Raw genomic sequence first — 25575 nt, 5'->3', positions numbered from 1 at the left:
AAGAGACAGGAAGACAGAGCAAGGAAAGGACTCCCTTGTCTAATCTTAAAATGCTTCCGGTGAATCTGAAATAAAGATTTAGCAGAGAGATAGGCTTCCCAAGGGAGCATTTTATATAAACAAACTCACAATGCTCATTATTATGACCCATTCACAGATTAGGCCTAAAGAAAAGTATTCATAATACATAAAATCATCTATTGAAAAAATTAAGGTACAAGAAAAGTTTATTCAGAACTGGTAACATGTTTTAGAATGATGTTTGTCTTTTTTAGAGAGAGAACATCTCTGAAATACTATAGAAAAAATATTATCTGGTAGTCTAACAAGTAATAAAGTATTACAAAAATATCTTTAAAAAAAAAAGTTTTTTCAAATGAATGCATTTATTCAAATAACATGTTGGTGGGATTTAACAGCTATGAATACCCATAAGTGCTCTAAAAAGTATGATAAATTATGGCAAGCAGGAAATGTAATAGTCAGTTTGCTTAAGGTCAAGTAGGTTGAGCCCTGATGACCATGAGCAAACTGACTGTTACATTTTTGAATGTAACATATTGTAACAGAGACACAGTTATTAAATAGTTCTAGACAAGGATGTCTTCAAATTGCCAGGCTTTAGAGCTTATTTGGATGTGATCGCACCCCCAAGTCCTGTCTTTGCTAGGTTTAAAAAACTGTGAATGAATACATTTGGATCTCGAATATGAAATAAAATGTATTAAAAAAAAATAATATATAGAAAACTGTATATTAATGTAAAACCTATTTTCCATGTAAGTGTAGGGTGTAGTTAATATTTTATTATATTATTTATCAAGGATACATTAAGTTGAGCAAAAGTGACAGTAAGACATTAATACAAATAATTACTATTTCAAATAAATGTTGTTTTGATATAAGCTTTTGAATTAATGCTGGAAATAAATATATCTCATGGTTCCTGAAAAAAATAATAAGAAGAAGAATAATCACCAAAATATTAAATATTAAAGGCGTAAAGTGCATTTTATAAATATATAGAAAACAGTTACTTTTAAACTGCAATAAAATTTTACAATAGTTGGCTACTGTTTTACTTTATAAGTTAAATGCAGCCATGGCAAACATAAGAGACTTTCCCAAAAACAACAACAATAATAAAAAAAAAAACTTTTGACCTTCAAAAATGCTTTAACTGCCTGTGGATTATTTTTAGAAAAACTGAGGATTCCTTACAGACAATCTAAAGAATAAAACGAGGCCATTAAGAGGGACTGGTTGACTTAAACAGCCAATGACAGCATCACAAGAGAAGCCTAAGCCTCATTCTATCTGCATACGTACACAGACTCATACACACAACAAAAGAGCAAGAGTCTGAGCTGCTGTAATCTCTAAACTGTGTGCTCATGCAGACAGAGAAAGGGTGAGGGGTCACGGGTGAGAGGTCGTCCTGCTTACGGCTGGGAGTGATTGGAGCAGCTAGTGACATACACAGATCGTCCCTTTTAATTTAGGGGAGCTAATCTCTATAGATCCTGATGAAGAAAGTCTGATAGAGAAAAAGTCATTTAGTGCAACAAATTTCATCAAGACAATGAGCACATACACTGCTGTGTCTGTGCGTGGATGTGCGTGTGGCATCTTTAGCGCAGCTCACAGGTGGTCATGTCGCTGTGCTCAAGGCAGCTGCTTTACTGGAGCCTTACTGACACACACTCTCCGTCTCTTGTGTCTTTCACAACATTACAACTAGACTCTCAAATCTGCCCCCAACAAGACACATTCTCACACCCAGCATGTCTGCCATTCTTCATTATAGGGAGAGCGACGGGCTCAGATAGCACATTTCAACAGAGGCTATTTTAATAAGGCTACATGATGACAATAAAAACACATCTGTGCCAAAAACACTGAAGTGTTAAACTGTTCAGTGAAACATTAACAGGAAGAGAGTATGATGGAGAGAGAGAGAGAGAGAGAGAGAGATCAAATCCATGAGCTAAGTCTTAAATATCAATTTTATATATTTGCTGTAAGTACAACATGCATCTAAACACATCAATCAGATTTACATTGTACAGAGGATGGTGGGAGACGAGAGAAGAAGAAAGAGAGATGGGCAGAAATGAAAGCTTGAGGGTGGCTAACCGACTGAAACCGCATTGAGTATCTAGCAGACGTTTCTTTTAAAGCCCAGAACATATAAAAGGCCTGCCATCAACACATATAATCTTTTAGCTGAACCCATTGAAAGCCAGGGCTTTGGGGTTAATTCACCCATCGCTCTGTGTTTGAATCAACTCCAGACTCACATTGAGATGAAAGCCTGAGAGTCCCACGGACGAGCTGCACCATGGGGCCCACTGGGCCTCTTCAATGAGGCCGGATTACTGCTTGTTGGTCTGGCTGGGACCTCCATCAGGACAGGGAAACTGAAAAGAAAAACAATAATTAGAGATAATTGCTTGTGTCCAAACATGAACATTAAAGCCCCCTCCTTTCCTCTCTCTATCTCTCTCTCTCTTTCTCTTTCTTTGACCCCCCCCCCCCCACTCCCCCCATATACCCCCCATCTCCCATTCTCTCTCTTTGGTAGTATATCGGGTGCAAAGAGAAAAACACAACCCTGTTTTGACAGCTGGGCAGGCGAACATAATTTGTGACAGCTGAACTGAAACGTCTTTAAACAAGATGGAAAAGGAGAAAAGGGGGGTTTGAGTAAGAGACGGCAAGGCAGGAGAGGAAAGAGGACGAAAGAATGTGGAAAGAAAGTGAATTGTCGAAAACAAATGAGAGAGGACAAAATAAAAGTTACTCATGCAAGACTTCATATGCATCCAGAAGCTGAGAAAGAATGAAAGATGAAACAAAAAAATATAAAATTATTGTAAAAGATTTTTAAGCAGCCATATAGCTAAATATTTTTACCCAAAAGTCACACTTGAACATGGTGTTACACAAAGTTTGACGCATTAGGTTAATTTGCTGCTCTGCAACTGTGACCCCTGAACTTTGAGGTCCAAGGGGGTCAAACCGAACCCAGAATGAGGCAGCCAAAATCATGTCAGTCTTAGGGAGCAATGTCAAAGGTCACCGGTGAGATCTTGGGGAATATGGGAGAAAACAAGGACCATATGTGAATAGATACACATTTGAAACTAAAATAAGCCCTTATTTTACATCCCCTCTAACCCTTCTGAAGGCACGCACAGACAGACCCACCGCAGATATACTGCATCCAAATTGCATTAAGCCATAAACAGAAGTGCTATAATGATGTTAGAGAGGCAATGACGGAACATTGGCCGATCGCTGTGCGAAATTGACAGTGACAGAAGTTTTCCCTGAAAGAAAATACTAATGGAAATAATGGAATACAGTTTCAAAATATCCGCACTCCCACTGCTGCTTCTGTTTACATTTCAACACCAAAACTATTCCAGTTTGAATACAAGGCAGATTTGGAAGAATAAGAGGCAGGATGAGGCAGAGGCTAAGATGCCACCTCTGGCCATTTAGTTTAAAAAAGGAAATATTTCATGAAAATGCGATGTAACTCCCATCAATTTAACACACAGTATCACAGCATCACTGACACACAGTCCTTCTCTGATAAAACAACTCTCATTCTCTCCCTGTACCATACATTCCATTTATTAAAAACACCAGTCTCATAAATTTAATAAAGCAATTCAATACAAAACGCTTTAACATTCCTCAAGCAACCAGCAGTGAAGTTCTCTGGACCAGCAAAGTCTCAGTGAAGAATATGAGTGTGCTTCAAAGTTTGTGAGTGTTTGTTTGCATACTATTTGACCCCAGTTAAAAGTGAGAGAAAATGAGAAAAAAAGAGCAATTTCACTGATGCTCTCTGGACTGGGCTGCTTTTCTTTTTCCAGACAGTAATCAAACGTCTGCAAAGACCATCTGTGCCTTCATCTGAGCCTCATTAGGTTTCTCTCTGTTTTATTAAAGACAGGGGGATGATTTCTCCATCAGATACAGTATTACCACTGGACCACAGCCTAAAAGTGCCGATCAATATCCCATTCAGAACATGTATGTGATGATCATGTGTGGCTCATGAGGTTCATTGCATTGTGCGCTACATTATGACATTTATTGAGGGGGAATGAATTGAACTCTGGAGGGCAGTTTTTCTGACCAAAATGAAGCCTGCTTTGCAATGAAGAATTATCCTAAGACAATCCTGACTTTGGTCCAGGACCATAAGTGAAATGGATCTTGAAACCTTGGCATAACTTTTAAACCGACGAGTTTTATGATTTCCAACCACAAATGACTTTTCATTACTAATTGTTTTCTGAAAAAAATACATTTTAATCAGTTTTAAACTGCTACATTTTTCCACTCTTTACCATGATACCCACAGTCCAGCTGTTAACAATCACCTTTCATAATTCATATTTCTAAAGTCTTTATACCATCTTATGTTCTTCATCTGAATGGGTGGAACACCTGTTTGGTAACTGAGGCCAAAGAGTAAAAGTCCACACGTGGGCAGTATTAAAAACGACATGAAGAAGGGGAACCATAGTAGCTCCAGGAGACACAGTTGCACACGAGTCAATGACTTTCTCAGGCTGTGGAAAGAAACAGGCGGCCAGTGTGAATAAGACTTGTATGTTGGCCTGGAGATTGCTGATAGATTTGCCATCAGAGCTACTTAAGGCCCTCACACTCACACACATCAAACAGGCTGCACACAGTAAACATTCATTTCAACACTCGCTATATTATAACTCAGATTCTCAAAAGGAAGCACTTTTCCCTCATCGATCACTGCATTGAGAAAATAGAAGGGAAAAAATGCAGTAACGTGTGTGTTTGGGCGACACTTGTCTCAATATCAGCCTTTCCTGTTTCAGAAAAATAATGTAAATGAGCAGTAGTACAATACGTTCGGCAGATCTGTTTGTGTACATGTGTTTATATATATATATATATATATATATATATATATATATGTACAGTGTGTGTTTGAGGCTGTATGTAAATGAGCTGTGAGAGACTGCAGTGTCTGTGAATCATTTCCTGTTTGCCATATTGATCTAATCATCCTGAGGTTTCACTGTCAGATGCGCCCCAAACAAACTTTGTGTATGTGTGTGTTAGCATTCAGTCATATGGTAATCGCTTTTGTGTACTCTAGCCATTCGTGCATTGCATGTGTGTATGCAAGTGAGCACGTCATTAGTTCAAGCCTACTGTATGTACAGTATGTAACATACAGAAAATATGAGTATTTTAATATGAATGGAGCTATAAAGAGTGTGTGAGTGGTATCTCTCTATCTGGGTGGCAGTACCTCTAGAGAGGCAGCTGGCTCTGCGAGCAACATGAACAGCAGGAGGATAATTTGGATTTGATTGGTTTCACATGTTTTTCATAAACAACAAAGCTCTCTCTCCCTTCGATTTGCTCGCTGTGTTTGGCTGAAAATATGGAATCCATTTGTCCCTTTCTCCCCTCCTTGTTATTTAGCATTACTGAGCAGCATGTCACGTGTCGAACAGACCACCAGCACGACGGGGATCTCACAGTCATGGTGACAGACTGTAACATCAGTAAACTGGCATTTAACAAAACACACTCCCCACAGATATTTAGCAGTGGATTTCACATATGTTCTTCTCTCTCTGGTCTGGATAAATGACATGTACACATATCAGGCTAAAGATGCACCAACTCTGTGATAAAAGTGTCTCTTTTGGAGCAGTCCAATCAACTGCCTTCTCATTCACCTCTTCCTAAAGGTGCTCTGATTGATTAAAGCCAGCAGTTTTGAAACTGCCAGCCAACCAACTGCCTTTACGATGAATGGGAAAACTTTATTTTATCCAAAATTAATTATTTATGATGTCTGGCAGATTGGCATACCATTAGACCTTGCTGGTAAAAGAAGTAACTGCACTATTTAACTATACAGAGACTTTTTGAGGAAAATATTTATTATTCTATACCTCACTAATGATAACCAGTGCTCCTAAAGGCGTGAAATAATAATAATAATACTAGCAGACCATTTAATATACCAGTTAAGACTTTTATTCGAAATTATACAAATTGATATTGACTGAACTGATGACAGTGAAGGAAAAGCTTTAGTAGAAACATGAATGAATGAATGAATGAATGAATGAATGAATGAATGAATGAATGAATGAATGATTACGATCAATTAGATACTGAGATTAATTAAATGTAACTAAGCAAAAGGAATATACAAAATGTACTTACTTATTTTCCCCTGCTGATGCCTTTAACGTCACTGCTTAAAATATTCTCGAAGGGTTTGGGACCATGGTGAACTCGTACGATGTGACAGGCCAACGTAAATTTACGATTTTTAGAGCATGAAGTTCCACCCATAAATAAATAAACAGGGCTAAATAAATAAATAAATAAATAAATAAATAAATGGTCAGTGTGGATTATCCCCCCACACGAAGTAGTAAAGTGTGACTATGGGAGTGACGCAGCCAATATCTGATCCACTGTCTGATAGTTTCAGGCTTAAAAACACTGGCAATAGGCCTATGCGCTGATTTTGTAAAATGTATTTTAAATTGTATTATTATTATATAATTGTTTTAGCCTATATAAACGCTATATACCAAGTAGTTATCAGTTTCAATAAATAAAAAACCCATAACCTAGCATAATATTGTTAATAATATCCGGGATTCTTCCAAACAAACAGCTGCTAATAAGTGGGAATGCTAATGAATAGCTTCCTTGAGGTAGGCCTTCTCGGTGCGGAGATGCTTTTTACTGCATCATTTTTATAGGCTAAAGACTGAATCTCACACAATTTATTTAGCTTTTAACAAACAAAGTTTGCAACCAATAAGGTGGAAGGAAGGTAGGAAGATATGTCATATGACGATCTGAAGTCCAGACATAGCTGTCATGGTTATTCGTTCACTTTCCTCCATGTTTATCTGGACAAGTTCAGATGTTAGACGTGTTCTGCAATAAATAAAGCGAATCTCTCCCAATAATGAGCTTTCTGGGCCACCCGCGTTTTACTGCGCAATGAAATTAATGAAATTCACATTGCATGCGGTCTCGATACAAAGGCGCAATACATATCCCGGGACACTGTTTAAAACGTATCCATTGGATATACAGTACTTGACGGCTGTTTTCGGAAGGAATTCTGTCAGGTAGGCTATTTTTATAGATTACGGGTAGCCTTTTAGTTAAGTGAATTAATGCCCTAAACCTAAAAAGATAGTCTTACCTAGTTGTATTTATGCAGATGTTTTTAATGAGAGTAAGTCAAAATGAGAAAAAAATGGAATACATGGCATTGTCAACATTTCCAAAAATAGCCTACATAAAAATTAAAAATAAAAATCGTGCTGCCTATGCGTTCATTCTAAAGCGCGCCATTCATTAAATCAGTAGAATGTTGGACATTGAAACAGCTGATTCAGCACGAGGAAGTTATGGGTTAGAAAGCAGAAAAAAGTACTATTCCTAATGTATTTTATAGACTTTCATTAAGCAGGGTTGAAAGTAATCTTAAAAGTAAAAAAAAAAAAAACATGAACTGGAACGGATTTTTTCCTTTCATCTCAGTTTACCAAAACAGTCATTTAGTAACAGATGAAGCTCTTTATTTTGGTAACAAATGTGACGGAATTGTAAGGAAACAGTGGCCTTCCAAAAATGAATGAATTAATTAATATTAATATGCACGCTGTATGCTACTAATGGAATAGTCCTACAGTTAGTTAATCGTTTTAGACATTGAAAATGTTTTTAAATTTCATGTTTAAACTAGGCTATTTGATTCGCAAAACACAAGCAAATACGATCTTCATCGCCATGCAGGCTTCAATTGAGGCAGTGCCCGCGGCTTGCACAAGACCTATCATATACCCTCAATCCCATTGGACGAAGGTTGCCTAAGCAGATGAGTTACACTTTGAGGCAGAGATGGCAATTGTTAAAGCACCATGTTCCACACTGCGAAATTGCCAGTTTCAACTGCTCAGTTATTCTTGTGTAGAAAGTATATTTGTTAGCTACTTGTCTTCCTGTCACTCTTACACTGAACAAAAGCGTCCAAATAATAAACCTAAATTTAACTGCTTTGTTAAAATAATAATAATAATTTGTTTTGGAGCCCGTTCTTCATTTGTAAGCCTACTCTGTAAAGTTCGTTTTTCATAACGTGCGTTTAAATATAATTAGACGGTATGAAAGTTTAAAATAGTGTTTATGGTAATTCACTAATTTTATAGTCATTTACAAAAATATAAACACCAATATACTGAGTCGGGCCTAAAATAGCCTACAAATATACCAAACAAAAGCTTACTGTATGTATTTCGAACCAGAGAAAAATATAGAGAGAGGATTTACAGAAGAACACTGAAATTCCGTTTTTTTTTTTTCTTGTAGCCTATTGAAAAAGTAAATTATTTTGTAGGCCTATCATAAGCATATTTTCCTGTTAAATTTAAATTGAGAAGACATCCAAACAAATTTTCATCATGTTAAAAAATCTTTTTACATTATAATGCACTTCTCAGTGCAGAGATATTTTAATAGGCACAATGTGCCGCACAGTCCGTTATGTTTTAAGAGCATATTTCGTGCATTTCTAAATGTTTTCGTTTACCCCCTCTTTAACAGTTCGGATACATTTTTTTAAGATTTTAGATTGAGGGCTGAAAGAGGTGAAGTAAATTTGATTACCACAACAAATTCATGCACTTAGTTTAAAGTGATTTAAATCGGATACTTTTTAATTATCTCCACTTTGTTTAACGTGTTAGTCATAACAGTTTTTATTTGGCATTAATTGACACTGATTAGGTATAGATTTAAATAATAATAATAATAATATAATATATATATATATATATATATATATATATATATATATATATATATATATATATATATATATATATATAGGATCACATTGATATAAAATTATTTCAAATGGCTCAAAAGTTGTGTTGGTTTAAAATAATAAAATAAATGATTTGTGGCGTATTGACTTCGTATGATGAGAGTTTATATTTTAAATCGATAAAAAAAAAAAACATTTTCAGTTATTAAAACGACTACATATAAAATACACCACCTTCCCATATGTTTGTGAATTAGGAATTTTGTCCTAGCATACTACCTTACTCTTTTTGCCCCCCTGTGGCCCTCACGTGTGCCATGAAGTTGCAGGAGTCCAAGAGAGGAGGACTCGCCAGAGAAAACAGCTGCCAGCACACATTATTTGTAATATGTACGAATATTTAAACATTGTAACTAAAGTATATCGTATTAGCCTATATGTGTAAAGTTAAATGTAATTGATCAGGAGTAAGAGTCGCTGTACTCGCTTACTTCTTCCTCTGAGACGCTACGAGTCCTACAACGACATCAGCAAATGTATAATTAACCCACTCGGGTAAGCCCTTGGCGAAATAATAATAATAAATAATAATAATAATAATAATATAGGCTACTTTGTCTACGTTGAATGAATGAGTCAGTCTATGAGAATTTTGGTAAGACCGGTAGTTTTGTTACATATTTTGTTTTGTTTACGTCTGTAACGCAATGTGTTTTCGCATCTGAAATTTTGAGATAATTATATAGCCTACATTTATCTGTTCAAATTAAAGCAGTTTACAAACCTGCAATTCATCCCAATTAAGTAAAAGTCACCGTCAATGAAAAACACTGGCATTTTATATATGGTGTGCATACATTTATTGTGCGGGTAACATCAACTTCTTTAAAATAATAACGTCATCTCCATACAAATAACCCACTCCCAGTCAGTGATTCGCTCACGTCAAGTAAATCTTATAAAGCATGTGAAGTTATACAATCATACTTCAGACAGGTTTATAATCTTAAATCCTTTTTTTTACAAAGTCTACCTCTACTGTTACCTCAGGCGGGAGGTGCTCATTTATAATCAGTTAAACTGTAGTGTTAAACACTCCCTGGTCTGCCATATCAACTTTTCGCAATATGGTTTTAAATCTAAATTCAGATCTCGACATGAACAATACTTTATTACAACTGAATGATTGATAAATACTTTAAGACATCAATGAGTTGGCACTTCACCTATTTATTTTGGCACATGCTGTTACAGCTCAAAACTGGTGTACACTATCACATAGATATGGACATATCTGAATTGTCAGTTACTGTAATTACATTTTCTTATTTAGTCATTCAGGTTGTTTTCTTTGCAATATTATCTTTAATAAGTCCATCATTTTGATACTTAAAACCAAAAAGGGAGTAATTTTTATCAGCTTAGGATGATATTAATGCTGTTTCTAGACTCCATGCTCCTGATCATGTCATAGGCTACTGGTATCTAAATTAATCTAATGCACACTATCATCAGTATTCATATACATATCTGTTTTCCCTTTGCTCTTGTTGTCACGTTCACCAGAATTAAAACCAGTGTTTTCCATTGGATACATGCTGTAATAATGTGGCGGTGTGTTCACTGTGACTGCTAATGGCTGGTGACTTGAAAGCAAACTACTACCAGGACACAGACTTTGGTCCAGTACTACAGAAGTGTGCGGTGGTGGGATGTACTGGACCACTGTGGACCTGTGGAAGGTAATGGGCTGGTTGAGTCTAGTGAAGACAATGATGGTCCTGAAAGGGGTGGTAGAGGGTCCGTTTCTGCTGTTCTTTCTCCATCATTCTGCTTGCATCTCAGGCAGGAGAGCATTCAGAACTTGCAGATGCTTATCAGCACAAACGTACCTCCTACCAAAAGCAGAATGGGCCCCAGAAGCTGTGTCTATTCATAGCTGTGAATGACATTGTATTTGTCAACCCCATAGCCGTGAATGTCATGCCAACCAGGCCCAAGAAGACTCTGGACAACAGTAGTGTGGCACCAGCTTTGTCCCCATCTGACACCTGATTGTCTGAAGAGCTCTGTGCTTGGCCGGGCATCAAAGAGACAATGTTCACAGGGACATCACTGGGACTGCTGTTTGAAATGGTATTAGAAACACCAGCAGGTACTTCATCACTTGGCCAAGCAAGAGGATTTGTCCCTTGATTCCTACTTTCCGTAATGCTTTTCCAAAGATCTAGAACATTGTAATGTCTCACCTAGCCTGAACTGCTACTGGCTTAAGGATTTAGATACTTGTCTGAGAAAGGTTCACTCATATATGCCTGGAGGATTTTTAAAGAACATTGCTTCTCTATTTTGGACATTGGCTCAGAACTTAGTTAACAGGTAACAGATTCTTGAACACTCAGTCATCATATTGGTGCGAGCACTGAAATGTGAAATCTGTCGCATGAAAGACCCCTGTAATATTTTTCACAGTCCATTGTTTACCTGTTGTGGAGCAGTATATGGAAATTGCAGGTGCATGTTGCCCAAAATTATTTTGTAACCTGGGACTGGACACTCAAGAGGAGATTGTGAGTATCATGCTGAACTTTTCTTGAAGGTCAAGCAGTAAGTCAGAGATGTCCCGAGCTAAAGACTTTGTTTTAATTCCTTTCCCAAAGCTCGAGGACACACCTGAGAGACATTTAGGAAGAGAATAGGTTCCAGCACAAGAATGTTTAAAACTGGCCCAGATTTAGAGCCTGACACACTCTTTCAATTAAACTGAGTCCAAATATTTATGAGGAGAACATTTCCTCTTTCTCTCTTTTTGTTATCATGGTGTGTAGTATGCATGTGGATAACAAATGTGTGTGCTGGTATGTGTGTGTGTAGGATAGGTCGGCTTAAATATATCTGTGCATTCTTAAAGCTCAAATACGGTCAGCGTGAACACTCTGGACAACCTACTTGTAAGTCTATGTTTGAATCACTCCCTTTTGATTCTTTTTAGCCTTTCTAGTCAGTTGAATTGGATGGAATGACAAAACAAAAGTAGAGAACTTCTTCATATGACCCTGCACTGGATTAATTATTAGAAGAGACCACACTGTTTCAGTATTGTACAAACATTACAAATCTTTTAATATTTGTAATTGTGGCTCTCACTTGACTCTTTTCTTGTCCCATTTTACCTCATCTCCTCTCTTCGAATATTTCATTTGCAGCACAACATACCGACAGCACACTATTGCATGAGTATCCACATTCTCCAACGGGGAAAAGCCCGCCTGCAATCACAGGAGGGGCCTTAATAAGTTTCCATTGCACACTCTCCATCTATTCTTCTCTCTGTTCTGCTTGCCACCCCCTTCATTTCAGTGAAGCAGCATGTTGCTTCATGACATAGTTACTCCACCCATCTGTTTTCACCAACTATATTTTGTTCTACTCGTCTCTGTAGCTTCATTCAGTAATTTGTTAATTCAGTAGTAAAACCTTTTTTTTTTCTTCAACAAGTACACACATTACCGTTCAAAAGTTTGGGGTCATAAAGATTTTTTTTTTATTGTTTTTTATAGTCTCATATGCTCAGCAAGGTTGCATTTATTTGATTACAAATGTATTATTTGATTAAAAAAAATACAATACTACATTTTAAAACGAATGTTTTCTATTTTAATTGTAAAATTTATTTTAATCCTGTGATGGCAAAACAGAATTTTCAGTGTCTCAGTGCGCCTTCAGAAATCATTGTGATCTGGTTCTCAAGAAACATTTCTTATTACTGTCAATGTTGTGCCTACTTAATATTTTTGTAGAAACCGTGATACATTTTTATTCAGTATTTTTTCGTGAACAGAAAGAAAAAAACATTATTTCTAAGAATTGCACTGGACATTTTTATGGGAAGCATTATGTTTTTACTTTCACTTTTGATTTATTTTAAAAACTATTAAACCATTTAGCTTAAACCAAACTTTATAATAGTAGTATAGGCTATATTTGAAACAACTGGTGAAAATGTTGTATAGAATGTCTGACAAACCCCAGAGTTTAAGATTGAAATAAATTAGTAAGATTAAATAACATCAAACCTTATAAACATATTGTCAGGATTCCACCACCAACACCATCATCATCACTCCCTCCACCCACTCGCTCGTCATCTCCTGAATATTAATTGTCATCACCTGCATCTCTTCATCCTCATCCCCGTCACCTGCTATCCTTCATCACTGCTCACCCTTATATACCCACTCTCAACCTTCAGTCTCCGTCTGATCTCGTCATTACATGGCTTACAGACTCTATCTCAACACTCGCCTGAGAATCCGCGAATCTTCTGAGAACCCTCAAAGATCGGCCAGTCTTCTTCTGCCTTCAGTCCTCCTTCGGTGATCCCACTTCCACTTCCTGTGATCAGAGATCATTCAGTTGAATCGATATTGGTCCATACTCGCTCTCACTCTGATATTCCCGTCTGGTTCGGAGCATTCTGCTAATAAAACTCTCAAACTGACCATCCTGTCTCATCTGTGACACATATTAAGCTTAATTATTAAATTATTTTCCAATTTTATCTGCCAGCTCACTCCAGCACAAAAAAGTTAAAAGCTATGTACTTAAACATGCATGAAGCAAGATATTACAGTAATATTAACCCTGAATTCCTCTGACATGATTTTCGCTACAGTTGAGAAATTACACCCAAAATGGTCTTACGTTTGTATAAAACAAGAGTTTCAATTACAGTCTGATATACAGAGTTGCCATTAACATACTGAATATTAGGAAAGATCAGGCCACTGAATGCTGCAATTGACCAGTTTGAATCAAGTACTCCAGAACATCTGATTTTTGGTGTGATCTGGTGCATATTATTTCATCTTTGGCTGGCAGACAGTATAGACACTGTGGGGGCTGCTCCATTGGAGTTAAGATGTCGTCATTCTCTATCATGGCCCCCGACCTTGTGACAAATTGCCCATGACGTGGCTCTGCTCACCAGGCACGGAAGCCTATTCTCTCTCGCATCTCTTTTTCCCTTCGACCTGCCTTTCTCCTGCTCTGAGCTCTTATCTACAGTTTCTCTATCTATCTATCTATCTATCTATCTATCTATCTATCTATCTATCTATCTATCTATCTATCTATCCCACACTAGCTTGGAAAAGTTAATTTAAATAATGGAGCATTAGTCTCAAACAAACTGTGAATGCATTGTACTTCATGGATAAAATAGAGAGCCTTGTCACAGTCACACTAGCAATTTGTTGGACACTGACCTCCAGGTTCACAGCAGAGAGAAAAAACATTTGAACAACAGACGATTCTAAATGTAGCAGCGAAAGTGTACTGTGACTACAGCTTTACCTCAATTTTGGGGACAATACTGTGCCCCAACTATAGCTAAGCAAACACACACACACACACACACACATACAAATCCCATCAAAATCTGATCTTTCCATGTCTAGATTCATGTCTACGAGAACCCGATTAGTCATCACAGCAGTGGCTAAAGGCTCCTCAGCATCAATTATCACCTTAATGAGTCAACAGGGCCTAGAATTAGTAGTGAAAGTGTTATGAGATGCAGAAATGTCACTGAACAGATGACATGGTACTAAAACAAGGTATCTATTAAAATATATTTAAACATGGATTCTAGAGGGTGAAATATGAGTATCAGGAGAATTTAAAAGTTTTCAGCTGGTATGAAGCCAGTTCCTCATGCTATGTTGTTTTGCACTGTAAAACCGAACAGTGAAATTAATCAAATGAAATTAGTTAATTGCACTCAAATAATAACGAAAGTTCATTGGACTTAATTTAAATAAGTTCTGTTAACTCAAAAATTTGTTGTAGTGAGGTGAACTTAAAATGATTGTGTTTTCTAGTTCCCAGCATGCTTTGCATCAGAAAACAAGGAAAATAAATTTAGAAATTAAGTGTTATTTTGTGTGTTTTTACACAAGATTAACATAGAGGGACATAAGTTAATACATAAATGTTGTGTTATATTAGATTTTACAAAGGTTTATGTTATGTTGGATTTGTAGTGTTACCGTTGTGGTGAAGAGTAGAGCCTGTGGTTAGACTGAGGATGGACAGCAAAAGCCTAATTTTGAGTGTATTTCCCACATTATGGGAGTTGAAAAATAGATACAATTATGTGTGAATTACTCCCTAATTATAAGTTCAGAAATAGAATTATTTAAGGCAACTGGAATTAAATTGTTTAAGTTTATGTAAACTTAAAACATTTAAAAACATCACTGAAATGTTTTTGTGTAATCTGTTACAAAATATTTTTTGAGTTCTGTGAAATTATCAGGGTTTACAGTGTGGGAGACCAACCAAAGGCTAAAGAGAGGGAGGAGCTGGCAGATGTGGAAGGAGATCAAAAATGGTATTACTGTAGGTGTGGTTAGGAGAAGAGGTAGAGAGAAAAGAGATGATAAAGGAGGATAGATGTTCTCAGAATGGAGGAGATGAGAAAATAAACAGAAAACAGTCAGTAGATGGGTGCGGATGGAAAGTGGAAAGATGGAAAGAGAAAGAGAAGCCAAAGGATTAAAGAGGAGTAAATGAGAAGAACAGTGTGAGATGGAGGAGAAAAGCAAACACATTTTTAAGTTATGAAGGTCCAGCTAGTGTGTTTGCTCAGATGGTTTTGCTCATACTGAAGAGGGGGGCGCTGGATCAAAAGGCCATGTCATTCTGTAATGGAGCATAAACTTAAGTGATACTGCTCCTGCTCTCTACATCTTTAATAACTCAACTCTATTACCCCACAGAGTCTCTGCAAAAACACAGCCTGTGACAACCTTCCAAAGAACATTTAAAATCAGTTAGCCAAGAGACGAAAGACCCTCTCCTTTTTAACCTTGTGTGTAGAGCATGATATCTTTAATCTGGATCACTTAGAGACACTGAGTGGATTGATTGGAGTTAATCTAGAATGGCAGGAGCTGATTTTGTGTCATGGCAGTACAAGTGCCAGTAGTCTCTGACAAATACAGTGTATGAGGCGCACAGCTTGGCTTCACCTCCAGGTGTACGCGCTCATTCCACTAGACGAATGAGGATATTTGTGTGGCGGCAAGGTGGGCTTCTCAATATCCTTCCTCGTTTTCTCGTTCCTCCGTCCTCCTTCCTATGACCCAGATACCGATCAAGGTCATCTTGAAGGATATCTCAATTCTCTAATTGCACAGTGAGGAGGCTTCCAGAGGAGTTATGAGTAAGGATTCACAAGTATATTTAATGCAAAGTGTTTTCATAAAAAAACCTGATGCACGTCTAAATTCTCCTCCCTTTTCACATCTGTTGTAATAAGATTCATTTATATTTTACCTCTGCAGTTTAAATAAACCATAAATGTCATATATTTCAAACAGGGCATCTTGCTTTATTAATATTTATTATAAATGTAGTATCCCTTTAGTGCAGTTGATGATGCTTTGAAGTGGGGCTAGGATATATATTTTCACTTGATTCAATTCCTCCATTCTCACATCTTTTCCTTGTGTCATTCCCTTGCATCCTGAAGGGTTGGAGCTAAGACGCAAGAAAATGAAGTGAGGAAGGGAACAAGGATGTATAAGAATTGAGAAACAGCCCTGGTTTTATGGTTTGGGGGTGGGGGGGGGGTACCTGGCTCCTAGGTCTTGACTGTTTGAGCTAAATGCTTACCTTGGTCTCCCAGATAATTCATCAATGTAGTCGAAAGTGCTATGGTATACCGTTCCCGTAACGTTAAACAGCAGTGTTGAGTGAACCTATGAAAGGGAACGTCTCAGTTACATATGTAACTTTGGTTGCCTGAGCAGGGAACGAGACATTGTGTAGCTGGCTGTTCTCCTATTTTGCGTCAATGCTTCCTTAATAATGGAAAATCTGAAGTGATTTGCACGAGCATGCACTTTTGAAGTATACGTGTCTGTGTAGTATTCTTCAGAGACTGTGCTAGCATCATTCAGACAATCGTCACACCAAAGGAGTTTCCCATAGCATCATATATAGTGTCTTATTTCCTATGCAGAGAACCACAGTTACATAGGTAACTGAGATGTACTGTATGCCTTCACTGGCCTTTGAAAGGGTCATTTCTATTATCATATGTATTTGCCGTAATGTCTTTATTTACTCCACAACCAGGGTTGATTGCCCAGCAGCTGTATTACAATATTAGTGTAAATCATTAATACCTGTTCTGGATGACCTACTCAATAAAAGTGCAAGATGCAAAACATATAATCAACAGCTACTATGGCAGAGAAAAAAAGAGAGAAAGGAGAAACTTCAGCAGTTGAATTTCAGAGCTGAGAGGGTAGCTCCATCAAGTTTGTCTTGATCTGTAGTCTGTATCACTGCCAAAGTCTTATCACTGCCACAGTTTGACCCAACTCCCCACCATAGACTCATTCCCATTAAATTTAATAATCCAGTGAGATTTTTGTTTGCACAAAGAGTCTGACAGCAGCCAGTGCTCCTCACAGAGATTTGATCTCATTATCATCCAGTCTGTCTGGAATAAAACGAAGAAACAGAACAAACTGAAACAGATTAAATCCAGAAGAACTGTGGCAATATCTCCAAGATATTAAGTACTTTAATGGCATTAAGTACATTTTCAAGCACTCCATCAGGGCCTGCAGTCTTTCTTGGATTTAATGACCTAAACGCCTGTCTCACCTCATATTCCAGTACAGTCAGTTTTTGGGTGCCTGTAACAAGAAGAGATGTTTGTTGGAGTGGAGACTTCATTTCAAAATACGTAAAGAAACAGTTTATCTCCTCCGCCAGTGATGCGTTGGTGTTACAGCCAGTGGTGGCACTGCCCTTGAAGTTTGTAGTGTGCTGCACTCCCTGCCACACCCGCCTTGTGTTATTGCCAATAAACTGTTCCTCTATCTCAACCTTAATGTAAGAAGTTTTAAACAACCAGGACTCTTCCTACAGCTGGCCTCCTGGCCAATCTGAGCAACTGACGGAGAAGGCATTTGGATAGTGTGGTGACCAAGAACCTGACAAACACTCTAATTGAGCTCCATGATCATATGTGAAGATAGGAGAAATCTACAGAAGGAAAAACATCGCTCCAACACTCCGCCGAACCAATCTTTATGGCGAAGTGGCCAAACTCAATCCTTTCTTCAGTTAAGACACATGAAAACCTGCTTGTAATTTACAAAAAAGCACCTAAAGAACCCTCTAGGCTTTGAGAAACAAGATTATCTGGTCTGATGAACCTCAATTCTTAGCATCATGTTTGAAGGAAATCAGCTCTGCTCTGCACATAAGCATCCCAAAAGTAAAGTGTGCAGATAGCAGCCTCATGCTGTGGGGCTGTTTTTCAGTGGCAGGGACTGAGGGACTTGTTAGAGTAGAGGGAATGCTGGGTGCAGCAAAATATAGAGATAGCCTTGATGAACACCCAGTCCAGAGCATTCAGAATCTCAGACTGGGTAGAAGGTTCATCTTCCAACAAGACAGTGACCGTTAAGCACACCGCAAGCGTGGCTTATATACAACTCTGTGAACGTCTTTGAGTGGCCCAGCCACAGCTTGAGCTTGAACCCAATCAAATATTTCTAGAGAAATCTGAAAACGTGCATCTGCCCCCATCCAATCTGACAGAGCTTGAGAGGTGAAGAAATGAGAAGGATGGCAGATAATTGCCAAAAACGGATGAGCAAAGCATTGTTGTATCAATAAAAAAAAAAAAAAAAGAAAAAGAAAAAACGACTTGAGACTTTAAAGGTGCTTCAGCGAAGTATTTAGTATAGAATACTTATGCAATGTACTTATTTCAGTTTTTATGTTTAATGAATGTAAAAGTTGTGAAAATTCTGTTTTTGATTGGTCAGTATGGTGTATGGAGTGCAAAGTAATGAAGTTTATCATAAGGCAGCAACATAAAATTAAAAAAAATGAATACTTTTGCCAGACACTATAATTGTTATTGATTGTTATAAATCATTATAGCTGCCTTTATAGTTATCCTTCTTGGTGTGAACAGCATTCAGTCAGTTATTTTAAATGAATCACTTAAAAGAATGATTCCAACTCATGAAGACTCACATATTGTAATGTGGGGAGCATGATGATGTAAGTTGAGGATCCAAATGAAGCTTTATTCAAAAGAGTGGTCAAAACAGGAAAGGGTCAGGACTGGCAGCAAACAATCAGAAACAAGTCAAGGTTAAAAAAATAAGGCAAGGCAACAAGGAAAACACAGAATCTTAACAGCACTACAGGATACAATACTAAAAATGAACGAGTGAAAAAACAGGCTTTAAATAGGGTGAGACTGATGGAGGTAACAAGACACAGGTGAGTGCAATAAATGATCATGAGTCCAGGCAAAGGATTATGGGGAATGTAGTGTCCATAATAATGGAGTGCAATATGGAGGAGCTCATGAGTACTCCAGCTGGTGATTGTAAGGTGTATGACATACTACACATTATGCACTTAGGGCCTACACTATCCAGTGTATAATTTTTTTAGTATGTTTTTTGTCAACCAAATTCTAAGTCTGATTGCCTTCCGCTAAGTAAGGAAAGCTGTGATAGTTGAGAAGGACTAAAGGAAGTGTTCAACATTACACAATTAGTTTTTTTTTTTCTCAGTTGATTAAGTGCATCATCAGGGTAGCTGAAGTCCTCTTTGTCTTTATAGAGTTTTATAGAGGGTGAGCACAATACTCCCATAACAAACGGCATAGAATACTGCATAAGTATGCAAATTGGGATGCATCTTTGATTAAATCATGAATAAATCAGTGTTTTGAAGGAATCAGTTGAGTAAATAATTCCATGACTTACTCATAGAGTCACTTCCACCAACTAATGGCATGACGATGTAGCCTGCAGAAACATTCGCTAAAAATCTGTTTTGTACAAATGGTGTGATATAAACAATGAAGAAATTAGAGGACCGAAAATAACTTGTATAAAGGTGTCTAAACAGTATTCAATTCAGATCAATGAGTGCTATCAGGATTAAGTAGGCCTGATGTAGATCAAACTGTGAAGCACACAGACGTCTTTTTTTTTAAAGAGTTCATGAAGGGGTCTACAACCTTGACACATACATAAACATATAAAAGACACACAAGATGTGTGTAAGAAAGCTGGATGGCTAGCACATGTGGCTAAGTTTTATTTCACTTTGCAAGGAGCACTGGAAGTGCACCAGATGTGTTCAGAAGCATGACTGTGTAAACATCTGAACGTTGAATTGCTTTATTGCTAAATCTATCCGTACCTTTTCCAAACTAGAAATCAACAATCAAGTGCATGAAAAATTTTCGAATACATCGAAACAAGATTGAGTAGCTGATCAAAATTATGAGGTACAAACGTTTACAAATCAGAACTTGATCCGTGTCTGTAACAGAGTTACCTAATACTTACCTGCTCAGGATAATAAAATTAAAGTTGAGATCCTCTTCAGTCAGTTTAAATAAAATAACCTCTTCCTGAGCCCCTTGTCACTTTAATCAGACCGAATAAGCTTTTTTTTTTGTTTTGTTATCTGCACTGTTTGTTCACTTCACTGGTTTGCAGTTAAGCATCGAAAATATATTTTGGTCCAAAAATTACAAAAACTATGACTTTATTCAGTTCGCTAACCGGATATAACTAAACTGAAGTGCTGAATAAAGTCGTAGTTTTTACTATTTTTGGACCAAAATGTATTTTCGATGATAAAAAAATTCTAACTGACCCTCTGATGTCACATGGACTACTTTGATGATGTTTTTCTTACCTTTCTGGACATGGACAGTATACCGTACACACAGCTTCAATGGAGGGACAGAAAGCTCTCGGACTAAATCTAAAATATCTTAAATTGTGTTCCGAAGAGGAACAAAGCTTTAACGGGTTTGGAATGAAACGGGTTTGACAAGTGATTAATGAAAATGTTTTTATTTTGTGGTGAAGTAACCCTTTTATATGGCTGGATTTTCAAACAGTCATTATTAGCTGGTGAAATTAGTGCAAATAGAAAAAAGAAGAAATGCGACAATCAATTCCAAACATCACAGCCATTTCTGTAAAATGACTCGGATGAAAAGTATGCCACAAGCTACAGATTTTCTTCACTGTAATTGTAAAAAAAGAAAAAGAAGTATTATTGTTGGGAAATTGAGCTGAAATTTTGGCGAAGTGAATGAAACATAACCTTCATTTCTGAATAGATCGAAGCAAACAAAAAAAGACAACAGACAAATTAGCATTCTGTAGTATTTCTTATATTTGAATAGATTTATATATTACACATTTATTACAGACAAAGAGAATCATAAAGCAGAGAAACATGGCAGAAATAGTTTACATTATGTGGGTTAAAACATTTTTTTTTTTTTTTAATGTAGACATGGAAAGAAATAAAAGAAGAGACTTTAAATGTTCCAAAATGACTTTGAATATTGACGTGGCTGTAGAGGCAGCAAGAACCAGCTCGCTAACTACACAATTAGTTCATATTCACTTAAAGAAGCCCTTAACTATAGGAGCCAATATCGTATTGTATTTGAATGCTACATTGACCAGGATGTTCACCAGCTGATTTCTGCCTCTGCATTGAAACCAACACCACATTGCATACTGAATACAAATCAATCAAAATCACAAGTATTAAACAAGTACATAAAGACAGTGACGATTCTGAATATAAAATCTTTATGCTGTACACAAAACTGTTAGGTTGCTATCAAAGGGACAAAAAAAGTTCCTGGTAAAAAAAACAAAAAAACAAGACGTAATTCTTAAGAACGTCATTGGTTCCAGATTAATGAAGAGTCTTCATTGGTGGCATTTAGTGTTTATTAGTGTTTTTCATTTTAAGGTAAAAATGGTGTTGGCGTTTGCTGGGATTGGGGTAGCCCTTGGAGACATGGTCCTCTAAAGAGAACAAGGCACATAGCCCTTGTATGGGGGACAGGCCCCCTTAAAGCACTGTAAATGCTCACCACTGGGTTCCAGCAAAAAAAAGAAATTTGAGAAATAAAGACTAAGCGAAGAAGACCCTTACATGGTGGTGGGACCCTGCAAGCATTTAATCTTTTCCGTAACTACCACTGGCCCATTGCATCATTGTGCTTTACGATTTGTATTTGGTATCATTTTAAGAATCGGGTTATTATTATTATTATAATTGACATAAAACACTCAAAAACAGACGTGACGGCACATTTGGTAAAAACATACAGTGTCCCTTAAAAATCAATTTATCTAAAAAAAACTGGTAGTCTGTACTGAAAAGATTGGATGCTTGTAATTAAGGATCCCTCCAAATAGTCAGGTCGGTGTTTGTAATTAGAATATTCTCACAGGGAAAATTTTCTGTGCTTAATTTGGTATCATTTCTGCACACATCTATAAGGCATTACAGAAAACACCTGGATTGTATCTATCACGGGAAAAGGGCATTCCTTTGCAGTCAACTGTTTAGGAAAAGCACTCTAAAGGGGTTCGAAGGACAAAGGCAAAAGTTTAGGCAGTGTTTTCCCTTCAGTATCCCATCAGGAAGCATAAAGAGCTGAACTGGCACTTCAAAAAAAAAAAAAAAACCCATAAACATGCAAATTTTCCTGTATAATTATTTTAAATATAAAAGAGGCACTGAGGTCAGTGTATAAGTTTCCTTTTGCTGACAATGACAACGTTAAAGTGAAAATGGCACTACACTTTAAAAACAATCCATAAATGTCATTTTGAAAGCTTATACCTTCATTGCACATTCATAACGAAAAAGACCGCTCCTTTTGCTCTCTTCATCGTCAGTGTGACTGACATCTGGGTGAATTCAAACGGAGAGATGAATGCTCAACAAATATCCATAAAGATTGTTAGTGCAGGTTTTTTGTCCTTTTTTGTTGTTGCTTAGATATGCTATACGTTTATACACCTCTAATACATAATGCAAACGGTTAACTATACATTTCAAATTAACAAAGACTAACGTTCTGACTTTATAAAAGTCTGAATTGATCAAAAAGTATCCCAGATTAATGATTTCATTCACCAATTTCCTGACATTCCTTCTCCTCTCTTTTCTTTTTTCTTTGTACACAGTGTTTGATACTCAGTGCTACGTTTCTGTAGTATAAAAATCTCAAGTCTCCAGAAGGTGATTCACTGGATCGTTCAGGATGTGGAGAGGAAACAGAAGCATGAGAGGCCTTCACAGAGACAGCTCTCTTTTATCTTCCATCCTCCATAATTATCATTGAGAACCAGTAACAGAATTAATGAATGAACAGAAATTAACCTCCAGGTTCCCTGCGGACAGGCCTCTACTCAGATCTCAGCAGTCAGCCATATAGCGGCCTGTGAATGTTCACAAACACACATCTCCTGTCAACTCATTACAAAGACAATACTACATGCTCATGCATATGTTGAGAATGGACTGAAATGTAAGCTGTTACAATAACATTATGATCTTAAATCATGAAATCTTCTATTGACAGTGTAACTGGTGAAGTCTAAAATCACTCTTACCGGTGGCAAATCTCTTCTTGTTGAGGGAGAGTCGGTAACCGGAGCCAATCAGTTCCACATCTACACCAGACAGACTGCTGCCCTCGCTGAAGAACTGAACTGCCAGGGTGGCAGGGATGGATGGACCATCAGACAGCTCAAACTTTGCTCTCAATGAACCAGAGCCTGACACACACACACACACACAAAATAGTTTTTAACTGTCTCAGAAGTACAGATGAGGTGTTTTTTTTTTTAAAGGTACAGTATGCTTATATTGCACATGGAACAAATAACTTTTACTACAAACAATCTTGGAAAATTCAATTTAATGATAGGACCTGTTTAAATTAATATACACACCAAAATGCCACGCTGCAGTTAATCAGAAACTCTTGTTTTGACTGGATTTGTTCTTACCTTCATTTTCAGACTTTTCAGAGATGTCACTCAGTTTCCATAATGTCTTGCTCTGTTCCGCATTCCTAATTAAGACAATAACAATCATACAGTTCATGTTACTGTAGGATTATGTATACACTTTTTTTTTAAGAAATGTATAGTTTTATTAAACAAGGATGCATTAAATTGATCAATAGTTACACTAAAGACTAACACTTTCTATTCATCAAAGTATCCTGAAAAAAAAGATCATGGTTTCTACAAAATATTAAGCAGCACAACTGTTTTCAAAATTGATAATAATAAGAAATTTTTCTTGAGCACCAATCAGCATTTCAGAATGATTTCTGTAGGATCATGTGACACTGAAGACTGGAGTAATTGCTGATGAAATTTCAGTTTTGGCATCACAGGAACAAATTACATTTTAAAATCTTAAAATAGAAAACAATTATTTTAAATGTGATCATATTTTACATTTACTAACCCCAAACTTTTGAACAGTAGTTTGTATTTTGTATATAACGTCCTATTACAATAATCAGGTCAATACAGCAATGTTTTTGTTGCTACCCAAGACATATATTGTGTGTTTGTATGTTTGTGTGCCTATTCCCTCCAACTCACCAAATGGCATTGGGGATCGACTGCATGTTTGTGACGTCTCCACTGACGGGCACTAACACCTGTACATTGGTGAGCGCTGCGGGGGGCTGCATGGCCTCTGGGTTGTAGCGATAGTCCACTCGCAGGTCTGTAGTACTAGCAGTGCATTTCCAGTACACCACGAGGTTTAGAGGTGTTGACTGAATCCCATTTGAACATACCTGAGAAAGAGGGCCAAAAGATCTTTGCTCACCACCTAAAGACCATGGCTTAGTTATGATTTACACAACAATAATAAAATATCAATAGTAAACATGCGAGTATACTGTAGCAGCTGGTACTAACATGCTTTACCGACATGTTTCCTGAAGAATTCAAGAGTACTTTCTGAAAGATAACTGAATGAAAAGCTATGAACCTGGTACTTTAAGATGTCCACGTTGTAATAGGATGCAGCAGGGTTCTGCTCAGAGCTCTTCCTGAGGTACGCAGTCAGTGCAGGCATGTTCAGCCTAAAGTCTTTAGTGTTTGTGTCGCTCTGGGAGGAGTCACTGGAGTCACACACACACACACACACACATATAGAGAAAACGCTATTAGAAGCTGAGTAATTCATTGCTGCGTGTCATTGTAGCAGCATGGAACATCTAACCCTACTGCAGCAGCTCAACTATTAAATCACAAATCTATCCTGATTTGATTAGTCATGCCTGGGAGCTGCTGGCACGAAATCACACAACAAGAAAAGGATGTGGGCGAGAAAGAGAGAGCAGGATCAAGATTAAAATAAGATACTTTCTCATATACAGTAGTTGTTACTGTCACTTTTGATCAATTTAAAGCCTCCTTGCTGAATAAAAATATTACTTTCTGAAACTAACAAACAAATAAATAAATGACACTGCGCCCAAACGTTTGAACATTAAGCGTAACACAAGCAGAAACACCCAAGTGTTAGGCACACACTCACCTGTGCAGTAGTTGCTGGTTGGGCATGATTTGCTCTAATCTGCTGGTGTTTGAGAGTTTGAAGCTGAGTACAGCAGGAGATGGACTAGAGGTGAAAATCTTGATGATGCCGCTGGGGAAGGACAGGGTCATATCTCCTGTGATCTTCACGATGCACCTAAAATCACATTTGAGTTCACACTCAGAGCGGAGCATAACGTATCTAGAACAAGCATTCACTAATGAATTATAAAA

At 37.2% G+C, this 25575-nt stretch overlaps 1 protein-coding gene and 1 pseudogene across 7 annotated transcripts in view; both read right to left on the bottom strand.

Moving 5' to 3' along the window:
- Positions 1-1467: 1467 nt before the first annotated feature.
- On the bottom strand, positions 1468-13822 carry LOC128014971 (transmembrane protein 174-like; annotated as a pseudogene).
- A 7287-nt stretch (positions 13823-21109) lies between these two features.
- The window catches only part of LOC128005654 (F-BAR domain only protein 2), a 36078-nt gene continuing 31612 nt past the window's right edge, over positions 21110-25575 (bottom strand). For all 7 annotated transcript variants that reach the window (XM_052592695.1, XM_052592689.1, XM_052592690.1 and 4 more), the window contains 6 exons: positions 25343-25498; positions 24791-24923; positions 24394-24593; positions 23785-23849; positions 23386-23550; positions 21110-23211 (listed from right to left, as the gene is read on the bottom strand). In XM_052592695.1, the coding sequence (XP_052448655.1) occupies positions 23189-23211; positions 23386-23550; positions 23785-23849; positions 24394-24593; positions 24791-24923; positions 25343-25498 (742 nt within the window). In that variant the 3' untranslated portion in view covers positions 21110-23188. The remainder of the gene's footprint in view (positions 23212-23385; positions 23551-23784; positions 23850-24393; positions 24594-24790; positions 24924-25342; positions 25499-25575) is intronic.

The sequence above is a fragment of the Carassius gibelio genome, chromosome A5 (genome assembly GCF_023724105.1).
Source record: "Carassius gibelio isolate Cgi1373 ecotype wild population from Czech Republic chromosome A5, carGib1.2-hapl.c, whole genome shotgun sequence".
NCBI classification, from domain to species: Eukaryota; Metazoa; Chordata; class Actinopteri; order Cypriniformes; family Cyprinidae; genus Carassius; species Carassius gibelio.
The sequence above is the reverse complement of the archived record's forward strand: the minus strand, read 5'-3'. Positions and strand labels throughout refer to the sequence as shown.